At 40.1% G+C, this 19186-nt stretch overlaps 1 protein-coding gene across 3 annotated transcripts in view; it reads left to right on the plus strand.

Moving 5' to 3' along the window:
• The first annotated feature begins 1764 nt into the window (after nucleotides 1-1764).
• Nexn (nexilin F-actin binding protein) overlaps nucleotides 1765-19186 on the plus strand; it is a 32485-nt gene continuing 15063 nt past the window's right edge. Inside the window, exons 1-5 of one of the 3 annotated variants that reach the window (XM_048351626.1) lie at nucleotides 1765-1952; nucleotides 9794-9869; nucleotides 11489-11680; nucleotides 12362-12440; nucleotides 12539-12687. In XM_048351626.1, coding sequence (XP_048207583.1) covers nucleotides 1786-1952; nucleotides 9794-9869; nucleotides 11489-11680; nucleotides 12362-12440; nucleotides 12539-12687 — 663 coding nt within the window. In that variant the 5' untranslated portion in view covers nucleotides 1765-1785. The remainder of the gene's footprint in view (nucleotides 1953-9793; nucleotides 9870-11488; nucleotides 11681-12361; nucleotides 12441-12538; nucleotides 12688-19186) is intronic. The other 2 variants (XM_048351627.1, XM_048351628.1) reach the window with 2 other exon arrangements.

The raw sequence follows: 19186 nt of genomic DNA on the forward strand, positions 1-19186 counted from the left end.
ATTCTTAGATCTTAGCCTCTTGAGTAGCTGGGATTACAGGCATGAGCACCAGTGCCTGGGGAAGGCAGGATCTTATCACCTGAAGTGGTATTACTTCTGCCATATTCTCTTGGTCAGACAGCTCAACCAAGCCTGGGCCACGACTACATGGAGTGGGAGTACCAGAAATGTGCACACCACTCAGTGGTTTATACTGGCTGGAAACCATAGTAGGGCATCATAAAAAATTATGCACAGATAATGGTGGCATTCTACTTTCATATGAAGAAGTATAAATTCTTTAGCTAATCTTTTGATATGTCATCAGGATATTCCAATGGAATATGGACTCACCCAGCACTCCAGGGTTTGTTTGTTCTATAAACAACCTCCTGAGTTATCTTCTGGGATTTTAGATCCCTTGCTGCTTTGTGGGGTGGGGGCCTTAGTGCTGGGAATTGAACCAGTGTGGTAGAGGCATGCTAGACCACCTACTACTATCTGTGTTAAACTACATTTAAATCACTCTTTAAAACTACACTTAAGCTACATTAAATATTTAAATAAATTAAACTACATTTCTGTGATTTAGAAATGAATGGCTTACTCTTCTTCCTTCTTAAAAGAATTTCCATCCCGAGTAAATGGTGTAGGGATGGGGACTGGGAAACAGATAGGAAAGAGCACAAGGCCTTTCAACAACCCTGTACTAGAGCCATGTCTGCCCCGTGCAAGCTGGAAGTCATTACTCTTGTTCTTGTTTCTCTGTCTGCATGCAATTTGGGTTTTTTTTTCTTTAAGTGCCATGAAAATTTGAGGCTCTCTTGCTGGTAGGCATACAGCCTATGGGTATGCATTTCATATGTCAGTATGGGGTCTTTTAATGGGTTTAATTAGCAAGCAGCTGATCTACATTGAGGAAGGTCTGAGGAGTAGGGCATAATAGCTCGGGCTTGTAATTCTAGCTACTTACAAGGCAAAGATCAGAGAATTTGGTTCAAGGCCAGTCTGGTCATAAAACTTCCTGAAACTCCATCTGAAACCCATGGCTGGACGAAGTGGCACTCCTGTCATCCCGGGTCAAAGTGAGGCCCAAATAGGATCAAGACTCAAACTCAAAAATCACCAAAAAAAAGCTGGCGGGGGGGTTAGGGGGGCTAGTGGAGTGGCTCGAGAGGTACAGCATTTGCCTAGGTAGTGCAAGGCCCTGAGTTCAAACCCTAGTGCCGCCAAAAAAGAAAAAGAAGAAAAATAGGGGGGTGAGAGGGCTTTTTATATAGTACAGCAACACCAGAGAGGACTTGCTTTCTTAAGATGATGTAAAAATGAATATGCATATGTAATTTTATTCCTCCACCTTCAACCTTTTTCTCTATTAACAACCCTCTTTGGAGTTCCCCACAGAGGCTGAGAAAAGAGGCACTTGCTGCCCATTCCTGAGAGGCGAACAAGCTGTAGGGGCTCCTTTACTTTCCTGCTGGCTAGGGGACGGAGGGAGGCTTTGTGAGACGCGGGTCTCTGGGCCCACGGGGGGTGGGGGTGGGGGTCGTGGGACAGCGTGGCAATGAGGACCCCCAAGGCACCATTCTCTCCCGGCGCGAGCGGCCTCCCTCCCCACCCTAGCCTGCGGAGGTGGACGCAGGCCCGAGGTTAGGGGGTGTCGGCTCCGGCACCCCGGGCGCGGGGCGGTGGAAAGTTGGCAGGCACCCCCCCTGACCGGCCCTCTCCGGGTGACAGGGCGGAGGTGGGGGCGGGGGGCTGGCCTGGGGTGTGGAACAGCTGCAGCCGCCGCTGGGCCCGTGTGGAATGCGGGGCCCGGCTGCGCACCAGGACTTTTATGGAAACTTGCTGCTGGAGGCGGCGGCAGGAGGCAGCCACAGGGCTCCGGGGACTCGGGCGGCGGTGCCAGAGCTCAGGGACCCCTCCCCTCAGCCGGGCGCAAGACGCCAGGACCCCTCACCGGTTCCCGGCGGGTAAGAAGGGTTGTGGTGGGCGCGATCCGGCTTTGGGGAGCGAGCACGCTGGGGGCTGAAGGGAAGGATGTAGGGCTCCGGGTCCGGAGCGCGGCGTTCGGGGGTGGGGGAGTGGTGGTGGTGGTGGTGGATGCGCACCCGGGTCTGCCTCGCGGGGTCTCCTGCTGCTGCGTGATTCCTGCCCTGCTTGCTCCCAGGCTTCTGCTCCCCGGCGCCGAATCGGCTGGGCGTGGGGCGCTTTCTCTACTCTAGCAGGGCAAGGATCCCCGGTGAGCGGAGTTGGGGGAAGGGGGCTGCCTGTCCTTTTGGCGTCTTGAAATCCAGCGTGGTCCCGGGCTCCACTATTTTAAAGAAATGATTCCGGATCGGCCCCCCCCGGGAGGCCGGGATGAGAAATCGGATTTACCAGCCGGTCAGCTGCCGGGTCTCCAAAGTAATTCTCTGCGATCGATGGTCCAGCGGCCAGCGGCGGGGGCCGCGGGGAGCTGGGAGTACAGGGGACGAAGAAGGCGCCCCCCACCCTGGAACTCCTAGGCTGTATGCATTTTAGAAACCAGTCTTAAAAACAACAACAACAACTGATCTTTGGAATTTGTAAGAAAAATAACCAAGTTGGAAATTGGACTTGTTTATATCAATGGTTTGCGATGTTCATGTTATTCGTACAAAAGGCCCTACTGTGAACAGTTGCAAGAGAGGGAGAGAGAGATAAGAAGATAAAAATAGCATAAAGAGTTTGTCCTAACAAAATGTCTCTCCTTGAGGTGGGGGTAGGCAGGTAGAGAAGGAAAACCGTGATAAGAAATCAGTTCTCACTAAAGCCACGGGAATATCATTCATCAGCTAAAGTTTAATGAGTTCAGAAAACAGGGGCCAGGATTGCATGTCACCACATAACTATGTCTTGGGCAGTGTGATTAATAAGCTTATATATTTATGCAGTCTTAGTCACACATTATTGAGTGGGCCATGTAAGTTTCCCAATAATATACTTTTATGGGTTAAATCACTGCCATAAGAAAGCTCAAAATACTACATTTCTGAAAATCTTTTAAAGAGCTTTAAGGTACTGTTACCAAAAAATAATGAAAAGAAGGAAAGAGCTTTTAAAGAAGTTATATTTAATATGTGAACTTAGATTATCCACTGTAGCTGGAGAAGTCTTTCTTCCGCACAGCTATCTAGTACCTAACTGGAGACATTTTCTATTTGGCTGATGTGTCTGAGGAATGATTTAACTAACAACGCATGTGATTCTGTATTTTACCTGCAACACTTGGAAGAGCTAAGCAAAAACCACAACAAAGTTCTAGCACCTAGTTTTCTCATTACATTATTAGTATAATCCATTTTTATTAGATTTGCACTTTTAAATCCATTCTCAATTGAAATACAGTAAATGGCAATTTTTCTTGCTCACCTTAAAATGGAATCTGTGCTATTTTTGAAAATTTGACATACAAAGCTGATGCTTGTCAAAATGTATGTCATGTAGAAATGACTATATTTAGCATCAGCAAAGGAGGGCCTTATCTGGGCTTTTGAACAGTATTTTTTTCTTCTGAAATTTCACTTGAAGTATTGAGGTTAGGGATCTATTTGTGAACAGAATGGTATCTAAGTATGGATATTTTGAAGACATTAATTGGGATTCAGAATGCTTAAAACACAAGAGGCCTAATAGGATAGACTTCATTTATGGGCAAAAAACCTACTACTTATTTCTTTGAAAATCCCTAAAAAATAAAAAGAAATTTTTATGATGATGATTATTTGGTGGTACTGATGTTTAAACTCAAGCTTTGTGCTTACTAGCCAGGCATTCTACCATCTTGAACCACACCTCCATCCCTTTTTGTTTTGGGGTGTGTATGTGTCTGTCTGTTTGTCTGTCTGTCTGTCTGTGTCTGTGTATCTGTGTGTTGGTATTGAACTCAGGGCCTGCAAGCTGTCCCTTAGCTTTTCTCCTCAAGGCTAGTGCTCTACCACCTAAGCCACAGCTTCACCTCACTTTTGGGGTTTTGGTAATTGTTTGGAGACAGAAGTCTGAAGTATATGACGGGCAGTCTGCTGGCTTAGCATTCGACCCCAATTTCATATGTAGTAGGTAGAGTTGGGTTAGTCTTTCATGGATATTGTGGTCCTGGGAGTGGGAAGAAGAGGCGAGTATTCATCCACTCAAATTATTAGTGTTGGTTTGTCAGTTATAGCTGTGGACTGGTAACCAAGACAAATTTTCTATTTGGTTAGTTATTGTATGCCGTGAGCTCAAGGCTTGGGGCCCTGTCCCTGATTTTTTTGCTCAAGGAGAAATAAAGCTCTATCCACTTGGTCTATACCGCCATTTCCAGTCTTTTGGTGGTTAATTGGCGGTAAAAGTCTCATGAACTTTCCTACCTGGGCTGATTTTGAGCTACAATCACAGGTGAATGTGCCACCCTATGCATCTAGGCAGTGCCCAAGAAGTGCTTCTTTTGTGCCCCCTTTTCCTCTCATTCTTGACTCTCAGGTGAGAAGACAAACACTTTGGTGCTCTCAAAGCCTGTTTTTGAGGTTGGAAATCTGCAGCCATTTTCCTTTTTCATCAGTCTTCCCTGTTCTCTCACTCTTATTCTACTTCCTTCTTTCTGGTTTAAATAAGCCTTCTGTGGACTCTCTCAGGTGTTATTAGTAAGGTCCATTCAGATCAAGGGCCACAAACTGACAAGGAAATAGTTATGCCTAAAATAGGTGCATTTGGCATTAAAATATATATTTATGTCCTCTCTTGAGAGGATATAGGCAAAACTAGGTCCACATTTCTACACAGCAACCATAGCTAAAACAGAGTAAGGGCTGCTCCAGATAGGGCACACATACTCTCCACTTGTCATGACTTGTCTCGATTATTTACACTCCTAGACATGTGACTAAGTTCTCTGATCTAAGTCTGAAATATGGTATACTGGGAGGTCTGCTGGTGTAGCATTGCTTTCCTGGACTTTACGTGTTGTAGGTATTGGGTTAGTCCTTTGTAGATCATGTGTCCTGGCAGTGTGAAGAAGACCTGAGCATTCATTCACACCAATTGTTACTGTCAGTGTGTCAATTAAAGCTTGGCAGGACCATAGCTGAGTAACCAAGACAAACTGCCTATTCATTTGAAGTATGGACTATAGAATGCACAGGGAAGATATTTTAAGTAAGAAAATCTTCTCTAGAATCTCTTATTAATTCTATTTAATCCTGATTAGTTTAGGAGTGTTTTTGTGACTCCTAGAGCTGGGCCATAAAGACTTCATCTCTTACTATTCTTTTGTCTCTTCACCTCACCACCAGTCTGCAGCAGGAACCCAGGTCCTCCTGCCCCTCAGCAGGGTAGGGGTGGGGGTGGAGACGGTCCTCAGTAGCATCCAGTTTTCCTTTGTAGAAGGGGAGTGGGCCCAGGTCCCCCTATCTACTTCTTGTGCCCTATGTATCTGAGTGGTCATGATGTTTAATTTAGCATAAACTAATCCCATTTCCTTTTCTGTTACTTCAGTTGATTATCACCAGCTCTTCTTTGGCAGCTACCTTTCATTTATTTGGGCTGGGTTTGGATCTCACAGTGTTTTTCTCTTTGTAATTCATCCACTTAAGTCAAATCTGAATGGAGTTTGCATTGTGTCTTGAGTATAGTGGGAAACACTCAGGATGCTGAGGGAAATGGCAGGTCTTACCACTAATGACCATAACGTTGGGGACACAGTTGAGAAATATCACAGTCATGTAAAAGCAAATTATTAATATAATTATTGCAGAAGAATGTCAAAGCAATTTGAAATTAAGGTTCCTAGTTTTCAGTGACAAATTGTGAATTCATAGGAGACAAATATAATTTCAAATAGGTAAGCAGGATATAATTTCATGTTTTAGAGTTGTGATCGGGTTTATGAAAGGTTTTATAGCATCTTATTTTGTGCTGGTCCTGGGCTTGAACTCAGAGATTGGGAGCTGTCCCTTAGCATTTTTTTGCTCAGGGCTCATGCTCTTCCACTTGAGCCATGGCTCCATTTCTGGTTTTTTTGTAGTTTAGTGAAGGTAAGACTCTTAGGATTTTTCTTTCCCAGCCTGGCTTTGAACTGCGATCCTCAGATCTCAGCCTCTTGAGTGGCTAGGATTACAGGAGTGAGCCACTAGTACCCAACTAGCATAATTTTGGAAAACCTTCATTAACCTCTGGATCACTGCTTCTGGATAATTAGAATTGTACACATGACCCACTGTGCCTGGCCTTAAGTTCATATATCTTATACAAATAAAAAAAAAAACCCAAACTGATGAAAATGCACATTCACATTTAAGAACACAAAACAGTTTTGCTTTTTGCCAAAGAGTGTAAGAGTTAGGTTTTAACATTTAGTAGTAACATATAGTCGTCTTTCCATTAAATCTTTCTTTAAAATTGAGACAAAGAGTATGATTGCCTATACCTGTAATCCTAGCACTTGGGAGGCTGAGGCAGGAGGATTGAGAGTTGGAGGCCAGCTTGGAATATATTGAAGTACCCTGTCTCAACACCATATAAAGAAGGAAAATGAGATAAAGGATATGCTTGAGTTGAGTGAGATGCCGATTTAAAGCTGTCACTGACTTGACAGTTCTATTCTCCTTGGGAAAGAAGATAATACATGAATGCAAAGAAATAGTTACTTAAATGATAGAGAACTATGATTTCATATTCGCTTCTTGATTGCACATCATTTGCTATTCTTGAAATGTTTAATTGCATACCTAAAAAATGAAGAACAGTTAATGAAACATTACAGGCTAACTGTAGGCGAAGTGGAATTCTAAAAGCACTGACACACATATTTTAAGCAAGCTTTGTTTTCAGTGGGGCTAAGTGCAGCTCCTGAATTCAGTACCCAGAGCAACACAAAAGAAGTCCCATCTGCTACAGTAGTATATATAGTACTCTACTGAGCCATGGTGGAGCTTGAGTTTCCTCACTTAATATCCAACCTGGAAAGATTGGATCAGGTCAGTAAGTCCTTTTCTAGAAGCCTATTTCATAATGACTATGCCAGTTGGCATTGGCAGTATTACTGTTGGATTTACTATAATCTTGTGTATGATACAAATACTTGTAAAGTTGCATGGACTTAAAGCAGTTGGAAAAATGGTGAATGATAGTGTGGAATGAGCAACAGACTGAAAGGCAAGTTCTTTCCTAGACTATTCAGCTGCTTATAAGTTTGGATAAATAGGCCTGGGAATGTGGCCTAGTGGTAGAGTGCTTGTCTAGCATGCATGAAGCCCTGGGTTCGATACTTCAGTACCACATATACAGAAAAAGCTAGAAGTGGCACTGTGGCTCCAGGTAGCGTGCTAGCCTTGAGCAAAAAAAAGCCAGTGACAGTGCTCAGACCCTGAGTTCAAGCCCCAGGACTGGCAAAAAAAAAAAAAAAAAAAAGTAGTAAGTTCGGATAAATGGCTGACCATGTGGCTCTTCCTGCCTCTCGTGGGGCTTGAACTCAGAGCCTGGGCACTGTCACTGAGCCTCTTTGCTAGTTCTCTGCCACTTGAGCCTCAGCACCACTTCCTGCTTTTTTCTGAGTAGCTTATTGGAAATAAGAGCCTCACATACTTTCTTGCCCAGGTAGCTTTGAACTTCAATCCTCACTTCTCAGCCTCCTGCATAGCTAGGATTACAAGCATGAGGCACCAGTGCCCTGGCTTCTCCACTTCTTATGGTAATGAAGAGGTTGCACTGGGGGGCTACATGATTTGTAAGGTTCTTACAAAATGAGCTCTTGAATTCCATGATTCTTTGCAGGGGGCAGTACTGGGGTTTGAACTCAGAGCCTCATGCTTACAAGGCAGACACCTTGACACTTGAGCCACACTACCAGCCCCTTCCTTCCTTCCTTCCTTCCTTCCTTCCTTCCTTCCTTCCTTCCTTCCTTCCTTCCTTCCTTCTTTCCTTCCTTCTTTCCTTCCTTCCTTCTTCCTTCCTTCTTTTTCCTTCCTTCCTTCTTTCCTTCCTTCCTTCTTGCCTCCCTCCCTTTCTTTTTGTCTTTCTATTTTCCCTTCTACCCTCCCTTTCTCCTTCTTTCCTCCTTTCCTTCCATTAATTAAATAATTTGGAAATCGAGTCCCACATTTTTGCCAGAGGCTGACTTCATACTGTGATCATTCTATCAAAGGCTTCTCACATAGTTGGGGTTACAGAATCACATCACCTCGCTCAGCTTATTACTTGAAATGGAGTCCTGCTAACTTTTTAACTTGACTGGCTTCATACCAAAATCATCATGATTTCACCTCCAATAGAATTTCATAAATCTTAATCCACATGTAACTTAATCCATGTGGTTTTGACAGACAGTAGAACAAGCTCAGTTCAAAATTTGGGGGCCCAGTGCTTGCTAGGTGGGTGCTCTAATGATGAGTCATGTTTTCAATCCCTTTTTGTGCTGGTTATTTGTGATATAAGGTCTTGTTTTTGCCTAGGTACATCCTTGAACTGGGATCATCAAATGAAAAGTACTCCCACCATAATTAGCTATTGATTGAGAAGTAGTCTCCTGAACTTTTCTGCCAGTGCTAGCCTCAAACCACTATCCTCCCAATCTCAGACTTTGTATAGCTTAGGATGACAGGAGTACTCTACCACCTGATTTGGCTTTGTTCTTGACAGGATTTCTATCTGTCTCTCCCTTTTATATTCAGAAGGACATAGTGGTTGGCTTGAATCACTGACATCTTCTCTGAAAAATTCTACACTATAAATATAGACTAAAGTTCACCTGTTCTGATGAATTGTGTGAAACCTATAGCAATGTTGCAATATTCCCTCTGAAACTGTGATGAACACTTTGTCATCGTCATTTAACCTGAGTAGAATTTACTATCTTTTTGTTGTCCTATCTTTTATTGCAACCAAACTCTCATTGATAAACCAATATTCAGTCTTGCCTTTCATTCAGAGTTTTATCTTTACTACTTTGTTTTTTTGCTCTTGAACTATGAATTAAACCTAGATCTCCTGGATGCTAAGCAATGTATTGCCTAGTTCTACTCCCAGCTTCTCTAATCATGTGTGTTAGCTACTTAGGAGGCTGAGATCTGAGAACTGAGGTTCAAAGCTAGCCCGGGCAAAGAACATCTGTGAGATTTATCTCTAATTCACCAGCAAAAATCCAGAAGTGAAACTGTGGTTCAAGTGATAGAGTACCAGCCTTGAGTGAAGAAGCTAGAGGACAGCAGTCAGGCCCAAAGTTCAAGCCCTAGTACTTGTACAAACACATACACACACAAATCTAAATCATGACTAACCATCTTAATCTCTTAACTATTTGGAATTTATAGAACAATACACCAAATAATTATGGAATAAATACTCTTTTTTTAAAAAAGTACATTTGATATATTCACCAAGCTGTGCTGGGCCATATATTTTCGTGTGTGTGTGTGTGTGTGTGTGTGTGTGTGTGTGTGTGTACGTGTTTGTGATGGCTCTGGGGCCTAAACCCAGGGCTTGGGTACTGTCCTTGAGCTTTTTTTGCTCAAGGCTGGCACTCAACCACTTTACCACTTGAGCCACAACTCTACTTCTGGATTAAACTATCCTGCCCAACTTGGCTTTGAACTACCACCCTCAAATCAAAGCCTCCTGAATAGCTAGGATTGTAGCCTAGGACCTTTTAATACCGTCACCTTTTCTACAACCTAAATCTTGAGAAAAGAAGCTACAGATGATAATAAATAATTACTTAGAAGTTTGTTAGAATATTAACATTGTATTTCTACTTGCAGAAATATATAACACATTAAAGAAAAAGTCTTTAAAATGCTTTTACAATATTAATTTTTTGTAGGTACGAAAAAATCCAAAACTTCATCAGCTCAAAAGCACACAGAGCAAAAATGAATGATATTTCCCAAAAGGCTGAGGTAAGTGTCAAAGGTTAAGAGAGGGAGAGGGAGGGAGGAGAGGGAAAAAGAGAAGTGTAGTTAACTGTCATCTGGCAGCAGCTTCATATTTAAGGATTTGGTAATAACATTGCATTGAGGGCTAAAATAAGGAGAGGTATAGATAATGGCTGGTCTGGGTCAGTAATTTCATTTGGATAATTACTGGGGAACATTACTAAGTTTGTGAATAGTGGATGTGATATGATGGTAGCATCTTGAGAATTTTAAATATGTTCATAAGTCTTAGAAATTAGTTTCAGTAGTTTGCAAATACAGTTATACCTATACAGTGAGTTAATGTGATAATTCACACAGGTGAGAGTCCTTCTTGGCTCCTTCTCCCAGAAGCTGTAGAACGATTTAGCTTTTGTTTTTCTGGTTCTTAGCTGTGGGTACTGAGAATTCTAAGAGCTCAGTTGCTGATACTCCAGAATCATAAACTTTATTTGTAAAATAAAAAACCAAAACATAGTCACTATGTGCTAGTGGTTCATTCCTATAATCTTAGCTACTCAGGAGGCTGAGATTTGAAGATTGTAGTTTGAAGCCAGCCTGGGTAGAAAAGTCTGTTGGGGGTCTCACTTCCAATTAACTACCAAAAAAGCTGGGAGTGGAGCTGTGGCTCAAGTGATACAGTACTAGCCTGGAGCAAAAGAAACTCAGGGACAGTGCCCAGGTCCTGAGTTCAAACCCCAGGACCAGCACACATGCTCATATACAGACAAACAGTCCCAGAAACACACATCCCTTAGTCAATGACACAGATTTAAAGGTTGGTACCACAGGTAACTACATCATTTGCCATTATCATTATGATTAAGAGTTTCATGTTCTAAGATACTGAAATTTTATTAGTAAAACTTCTTTTAGAAAGAAATTGCCAAATAAATCCCTCTTCCTTGGGAAGTCTTTAGGGATTTTTCTCTTCCATCCCATTCAACTTGGGATCATGCAGCCTACTGACATATTGTAGCATGGGAGTTATGAATGCACAACAGTGGTAATAACTAAGTCATTGTCTGCATATATTGATACTGGAGCACCTAAGCCACAAATGGGAATCAAATACTGACCTTCAGTCTTGCTTGCGTCAGATATAAAAAAAACAGCAAAATGTAATCTGTGATTTAGGCTATAAACTGCAAAGTCTAAACATTTGGATTTTTTCAGCTTCATCTTATTGACTGAACTTAATCTGGATAACTTTGAAGCAGTGATGTCAAATCTGAATCTTTGATGATGAAACAGGGCAATAAAATATAGGCTGTTTTTAGGTTTCAGGATTTGGCTTGTATATTTTACTGACATTCAGCTTTAGTGGCCTGCTGCACACAAAATGAGATTTCTTTTCTAAAGAAGAGTTCTGTATCAATAACATTTCTTCTCTCATTTCTACCCATGGTTTCTAGAATTTAATTTTTCAACTTAGGTTTTACAGAATATCTAATTGGTTTGTGATGGTCAAAATAAAGATTTAAAATTCATTTCTATTTTCTATTTCAATCAGTATTTTTAGTATTGCTTCTTTCTTATCTTTGCCTAATCCCTACTTGTCTTTTTTCTTTTTTCACTTTCTTCTCTATTTTCTTCTAATGAAGATTCTGCTTTCTTCATCTAAACTTGTCCCCAAATCCTATGTGCCAAAACTTGGCAAGGGTGATATAAAGGATAAGTTTGAAGCCATGCAGAGAGCCAGGGAAGAAAGAAATCAAAGGCGATCTAGAGATGAAAAGCAAAGAAGAAAAGAACAGTATATTAGAGAGAGAGAATGGAACAGGAGAAAGCAGGAGGTTATTATTTATTTTATTCTTGTTCATATATTTGTTTTCATCTTTGTCATTTAATTGTCTATTCACAGTAGCATGTTATGTAAACTATACCTAAATACCTTTGTATTGTTAAGCTAATTTGAATGGTGCATATACAAGTCTTCTCTTCTTTTTAGGTTTACTGTCCACTGTTTCATTACCTGCATTAACCATGGTTTAGCAATATTAAAATGAATTGTTTTGCCTCATTTTGTAACTACTGTTGTTAGTCTTTTGTCTATGCCTAACTTGTAAATTAAACTTTATCATAGGGCCAGGCACCAGTGGCTCATACCTATAATCCTAGCTACTTAGGAAGCTGAGATCTGAGGATGGCAGTTTGGAGTCAGCCCAAGCAGGAAAAGTCCCTGAGATTCTTATCTCCAGTTAACCACCAGAAAACCGGAAGTGGTGCTGTGTCTCAAAGCTCAGGGATAGCACCCTGGCCCAGAGTTCAAGTCCCACAGAGACAAAAAATGCAAAAACAACCCCCCACCCCCCAAACCCAACTTTATCATAGCTAAGCAGTCTATGAACTGTGATTTCCTTCCTATAGTTCACATAGGAAAAGCCTTTTGTGGTCTTTAGAGTAAGGCGGACCTATGAAATATGATCAAGTCATTTTGGAGGCATGCATTCACATTAACTTATTTAACTGTTTAGATTAAAGAATTGCTTGCTTCTGATGATGATGAGGAGAAATCTTCTAAACCAGAAAAGGCTTATGTCCCAAAGCTAACAGGTAAGAAACGGGAGGGGCAAATTGTAGATGAAACTGCAAAAGAAAAGAACATTGTAAAGTATCAAATGTTTTCTTATTTTTTAAAAATGTATTCTTAGGGACTGTTAAAGGTAAATTTGCTGAAATGGAGAAGCAAAGACAAGAGGAACAAAGGAAGAGAACAGAGGAGGAACGAAAACGTAGAATGGAGCAGGATATGTTAGAAAAGAGGAAAATACAGCGTGAACTAGCAAAAAGGGCTGAACAGGTAACCACTGAATATGAAGTTGGTATTTACTTCTGAAACTAACTGTATGTACAAAGGAAAACTAATCAGTGTGTCATCTAATTAAAATATTCTAATTTAATACAGATGTATAAATTACAGCTAACCTGAAGACAGTCTCGTAAAAGAAAATATGAACTATCAGATACCCAGAGGGTCAGGCAGAAGGTACTCATGTTAGGGCAGAATACTGAGGTGACTTTTATTACATAATTCTTATTCTGTCCATGTTTATTATTTTCTTAACCTTTTGAGTTTTGTTGTTTTGTTTTGTTTTTTGTCAGTCCTGGGCCTTGGCCTGAGCACTGTCCTTGGCTTTTTTTGCTCAAGGCTAGCACTCTACCACTTGAGCCATGTATACGAGGCAAGCACTCTTGCCACTAGGCCATATTCCCAGCCCCACCTTTTGAGAATATTACAAAGATGTTAGAAACATTTACACATGAACTATGTATAAGTGGTAGGCAAAATATTGGCTTTTTTTTTTTGCCAGTCCTGGGGCTTGAACTCAAGGCCTGAGCACTGTCCTTGAGATTTTTTTGCTCTATGCTGGCACTCTACCACATGAGCCACAGTGCCACTACTCTTTTTCTGTTTATGTGGTTCTGAGGAATCAAACCCAGGGCTTCATGCATGCTAGGCAAGCACTCTACCACTGAGCCACATTCCCAGCCCAATGCTGGCCTTTTAACTGTAATACTTTTTTTTTTTTTTTTTTTTTTTTGGCCAGTCCTAGGCCGTGAACTCAGGGCCTGAGCACTGTCCCTGGCTTCTTTTTTGCTCAAGGCTAGCACTCTGCCACTTGAGCCACAGCGCCACTTCTGGCCATTTTCTGTATATGTGGTGCTGAGGAATCGAACCCAGGGCCTCATGTATACGAGGCAAGCACTCTTGCCACTAGGCCATATTCCCAGCCCAACTGTAATACTTTTTAATGCTGTTCTTTTAAAAACAATACTTCAAGTGCTTTACATCTATTTCTAGGCTCCCTTCAGTGTCTACTACCTTCTAAACAGGAAAGCAATCATAAAAACAATGTATAAGTCATATTTCACACCCAGGAAATGTGTTAGCTGTGGTTTTGCAAATAGCCACGTGTGTGATGGAAGTGCTGATGTATGCCCAATGTACCTTAATGGTAGCTGGAGGGAGGAGCTCACCTGCTCTCCTACTGCCCTTCCAGTGTTGAAAGATGATCATTCATTTTACAGTGAAACTGGGAAAGGCATAGAATTATATTTTGTGATGGTTATTACATACATTAGATATTAGATAGATATTTCATCATATTAACATATAAACACATATGGTAGTGATATAGTACAAATGATAAAATAAATAAGATAAACATATACAGAGTATATCTAGTCTTCTACTCAACTTCATGGCACTGATTATTTTCTAGATTAGACCCACTTCAATCCTAAGAATGCAATCTATAGGCAGTGGTTTCTGAAAGAAAAAGCTGTGCATGTTGAAGAAATGAGTTTGAACATGAAGACATAGGCTTCTCATATAGATGAAAATAAAATAGCATGAAAATAGGCCATTTTAATAACTCCAAATACTTTCTACATGTAAAAGTGCCACTGAATCTTGGTTAATCAACTTTTTTCCCTATTAAGGATATGTAAGTAGAATCGAGTAGTAATAGTAATTTAATTTTGTAAATATGTAAAATTGAATTTCTTTTGCTTTGGTCATTTTTTCAGATAGGATCTCACATTTTTTTGGGCCTCATATGATGATTCTCCAATATACAGACTCCAATGTAGCTAGAATCAGAGTCATTTGACACCACATCTGGTTTATTGATTCAGATAGGTTCTCACTCTTTGTACAGGCTGGCCACAAACTTCTATCCTTCTCATCTCTACCTCACAAATAGCTTGGATTACAGGTGTGAGCCACTGGAACTGGCCTGTAAAGTCTAATTTTTAAAATCAAGGAGCATTTCTGCTTAAATTTAATATGATGTAAGCAGTCAAGAAGTCTTTTTTTTTCTTTTTTTTTTTGCCAGTCCTGGGGCTTGAAATCAGGGCCTGAAAACTGTCCCTGGCTTCTTTCTGCTCAAAGCTAGCACACTACCACTTGAGCCACAGCATCACTTCAGGCTTTTTCTGTTTATGTGGTGCTGAGGAATCAAACCCAGGGCTTCATGTATGTGAGGCAAGCACGTACCACTAGGTCATATTCCCAGGACCTCAAGAAGAGTCCTAATATTTACAAAGTCCACTTATACAAATTCATCTATAAGAATGATAAGTAAAAGTTTCTTGAGTTGGAGTGGTTGAAGTGACTGCCAAGATAATAACCAGTTCTAAAATAAGATCTTACCATGAATTACAGGTGGATATACTTTGTGTATTAGATGCTAAAATCAAAGACCAACAACATTTTGAGAAAAGAGATTGATGTATTATTATCTGGTAATGTTTAAGGATACTCTGACAAGCAAAATTATAAACTGTCCATTTAGAAAAAGAAAAGCTATTGGCAGGAGGAGATCTTGAAAAGAAAGAAAAAGAAGTTGGTTTTCTTTAGAGGAAAAGAAATTGCTGGGAAGTGGCTCCATAGTAGGAGATTCTGAAAGTCTATACTATACCTGAACTTCTGATCACTTGTTCTGTGTGAATATATTGGTCCCAGGATCCCTTGCACAAATTATTTTCTCAGCAATTGTTGAAAAAAATTACAATTCTTTTGTTATTTTGTTAATGGTTTAAAAAAATTTTTTTTGCCAGTCTTGGAGCTTGAACTCAGGGCCTGAGCACTGTCCTTGGCTTCTTTCTGCTCAAGGCTAGCACTCTGCCACTTGAGCCACAGCGCCACTTCTGGCTTTTTTTTTTTTTTAAATATCTGTGGGGCTGAAGAATCAAACCCAGGGCTTCATGTATACGAGGCAAGCACTTTATCACTAGGCCATATTCCCAGCCCCTATTGGTTTTAATTTTATTTAATGATTTTCTTTTATTTTTTGCCAGTACCAGGGCCTCATGTTTTCACCCAATTTTCATGTTCACAGCTGTCACTCTACTTCTTTTTTTTTTTTTTTTTGAAATGGCAAACATTTATTCTGTGGGAAGGTAGAGTACACTATGTTTCTTACAATGACATCATGAAACTTTGAGAAGTTCTTATTTTAGAACACATAGGAAGAAATTACAGTCTGACATCACATTTACAATAATAAATACATGATAATGTCAAAAAGAAATCCAAGTCTGATGAGTGCTAACATTACCACAATGTTTCCAAGAATATCTATTAACATGTAGCCTACATAAATTGAAAATAATTGTCTTCTTTCCTAATGAGAATAGAGAAGAACTGAAGTAGTAAATTCTATTAAGCTTTGAAATCAATAACCTGTGATTTAATAGTACAGGTTCCCTACTGCATAAGAAGAAAGGCTCATAAACCATCTAGAGTAACCATCAGCTATGTGGATGCCCATGGCATTCTCCAAGTGACAGACTCCTCTAACCTTGATTATCATCCCTAAAAGTTACAATCAATACTCAGGGTATGATAGCATGGGCCTACTATGATGAATACTTACATCTTGAAGCCCCTTCTTAACCAGTCACAAGACTTCAGTCCATGTCTGTGGAAGAGTCACTCTACTTCTTGAGCCACTGCTCCAGCCCAGCTTTGTTGCTGGCTAATTCTAGCTTGAGTTTCTCAGATTTTCTTGCCTAGGCTGACTTTTAACTGAGATCCTTCAGGTTTCAGCCTCTCATGTATTTAGGATTATAGGTGTGAGACAGTGGTCTGGTTATTTTGGTAATAATTTACAATGAACAAGGCAAAAAACAGAAAACAAAAATAGAATAGCAAAATCCTAAACCAAGAACACCTCCAAATATACTTAATCATTTTACCCTAAGCTGAAAAAAATCTGGAATGGTTGTAATAACAAGATAAAGAAAATGGAAGCTGGGCACCAGTGGCTCATACCTGTAATCCTAACTACTCAGGAGGCTGAGATCTGAGCATTGCAGTTCAAAACCAGCCTGGGCAGGAAAGTCTGTGAGACTCTTATCTCCAATTAACCACTAGAAAACTGGAAGTGGCACTGTGGCTCAAGTGGTAGAGTGCTTGCCTTGAGCTGAATAGCTCAGGGACAGGGCCCAGGTCCAGAGTTTAAGCCCCATAACCAACAACAAAAAAAAAAAAAAAAGAAAGAAAGAAAGAAAGCAAAGAAAGAAAGCTGGAATCAAGATTAAATTAATAGAAAAAAGAGAGAGGAGGTAGCAAGTTTGATGAGAAATGTACTCACTACTTTACGTATGTAACTGTAACCCCTCTGTGTATCACCTTGACAATAAAATTAAATATATAAAAGATTAATTTAATATTTCTCTTTCCTATACTCCTGATATCAGGTTTGTCACTGTATTTTCTAGAAGTGTTTGTTGAGAAATTAATGTAAGGTAAGGGGTTATCAGTATTCTTTTGAAGACAAAATATTTTATAATTGTTTTATTATAGGTCCATTAAAATTGCCCTTAGCATGAGGCATAATTCAACAAAATGTTTACCATTTACATAGCAAATCAGTGTAACAATTCTGTGACAAAGTATTCTGAACAAATTATATTGTGGTGCACAAATTATTCTGAATGAAATTATTTAAAATTAAATGGAGGGGCTGGGGATATGGCCTAGTGGCAAGAGTGCTTGACTTGTATACATGAAGCCCTGGGTTCAATTCCCCAGCACCACATATGTAGAAAATGGCCAGAAGTGGCGCTGTGGCTCAAGTGGCAGAGTGTTGGCTTTGAGCAAAAAGAAGCCAGGGACAGTGCTCAGGTCCTGAGTTCAAGCTCCGGGACTGGCAAAAATAAATAAATAAATAAAGTTACTAAAAATAAATATTCCAATATCAAGGTAGACTTTTAACCATAAACTATTTTTAGATTAACTTTAATTTTCAGGCAATTAAGTGTCTTGAGTAAAATGTATTATTTCTTTCTTGAAACAGAAAAAAGTGAGGTGAGACACTTAACAAGTTTCTAATATGAGTCAGAGTATATCCAAGTTCCCTTTAGTTGCATGAATAGTTAACTACTTGCAAACTTGTGCTAATTTAATAAGATTAAAATAGTCTGAATTTTTTTTTTTTTTCTTTCTGGTAGTGCTGGGCAAGGGCAGTGTTTTATCCCTGAGCTACATCACCAGTCCTGAAGTTATACTTTTTTTTTCTTCTGGTACTCAAGGTTTGAACTCAGAGCCTTGGGATCACCTGACTTGTGCTCTAACACATGCATACCTCCTGCCACATCTCCAGCCCAGCTTTATTTCTGGGTGTTTTGGAGATGTGCCTCAGGACTTTTTTTTTTCTTACTTTTAGCTGGCTTTGAACCATAATTCTTTGCATCTGATCTTCCTCAGTAGCTAGAATGACAGGCAGGAGCTACTGGCATCCAGCTCTGAAATTTTCTTTTCTTTTTTTTTTTTTTGGCCAGTCCTGGGCCTTGGACTTAGGGCCTGAGCACTGTCCCTGGCTTCTTCCCGCTCAAGGCTAGCACTCTGCCACTTGAGCCACAGCGCCGCTTCTGGCCGTTTTCTGTATATGTGGTGCTGGGGAATCGAACCTAGGGCCTCGTGTATCCGAGGCAGGCAGGCTATATCCCCAGCCCTGAAATTTTATTTTCTAATGGCTGTTATTTTTGTCAAATATGTTTCCTTCATTATTCAAATCACCAATCTTCTCTTGGTTTTTGGTTTGTTAAGTATTCTTTATGTAAATTTAGCAATGTTTCTTAAGAATAATGGCCAAAGTGAGTTCTGGCTGTGTTTGTTTAGTTTTGTTTTGGTATTATTGCAGTAAACTTCAGCCTTGCCCTTGCTAGGCAAGCACTCTACAGTTTGAGCCAGGCCTCCAGCCCTTTTTTCTTTTTTAGGTTATGTTTTAGATAAGGCCTCATTTTTCTGCAGGGGCGGGCCTGGAACTATAATCCTCTTACCTATGCTTTCTGCATAGGTAGGAATTACAGGTGAGGAACTCCAAAACCAGTTCATTGGTTGAGATGAGGTCTTGCTAATTTTTTTTTTCCTGAATTGTCCTTAATCATGTCTGTCTCCCGAGTCATTGGGATTATAGGACCTTTTCAACACAGAGTTGGTCAAAATATGAAGAAAAATAAGATTTCCAGAATTATTTCCCCCTCTAAATTAGCTTAAATGTTTTGCCAGATTTGTTATTTTTATCATATACTCATGTTGTAAGAATATAATCGTGCAAATTATTTGTCTGGTAATTATAGGTTTTCCTTTTCTTGGGTGGGGCAAAAAATAGAGGAATATTTCTGTGCATTTTAATTCAAATGGCTAATTAAAATAACTGCTTCTTGTAAGCTAACAGTAAAGTAAAAAATATTTGATCCATTATTCAGTTTGCAAAGTTACAAAGGAATTTTTTTTTCTAAAAATACTGTTTAGTGGATATTGATGTTGGTATCAAAATGCAAAAACT

The sequence above is a fragment of the Perognathus longimembris genome, chromosome 7 (assembly GCF_023159225.1).
Source record: "Perognathus longimembris pacificus isolate PPM17 chromosome 7, ASM2315922v1, whole genome shotgun sequence".
NCBI lineage: Eukaryota > Metazoa > Chordata > Mammalia > Rodentia > Heteromyidae > Perognathus > Perognathus longimembris.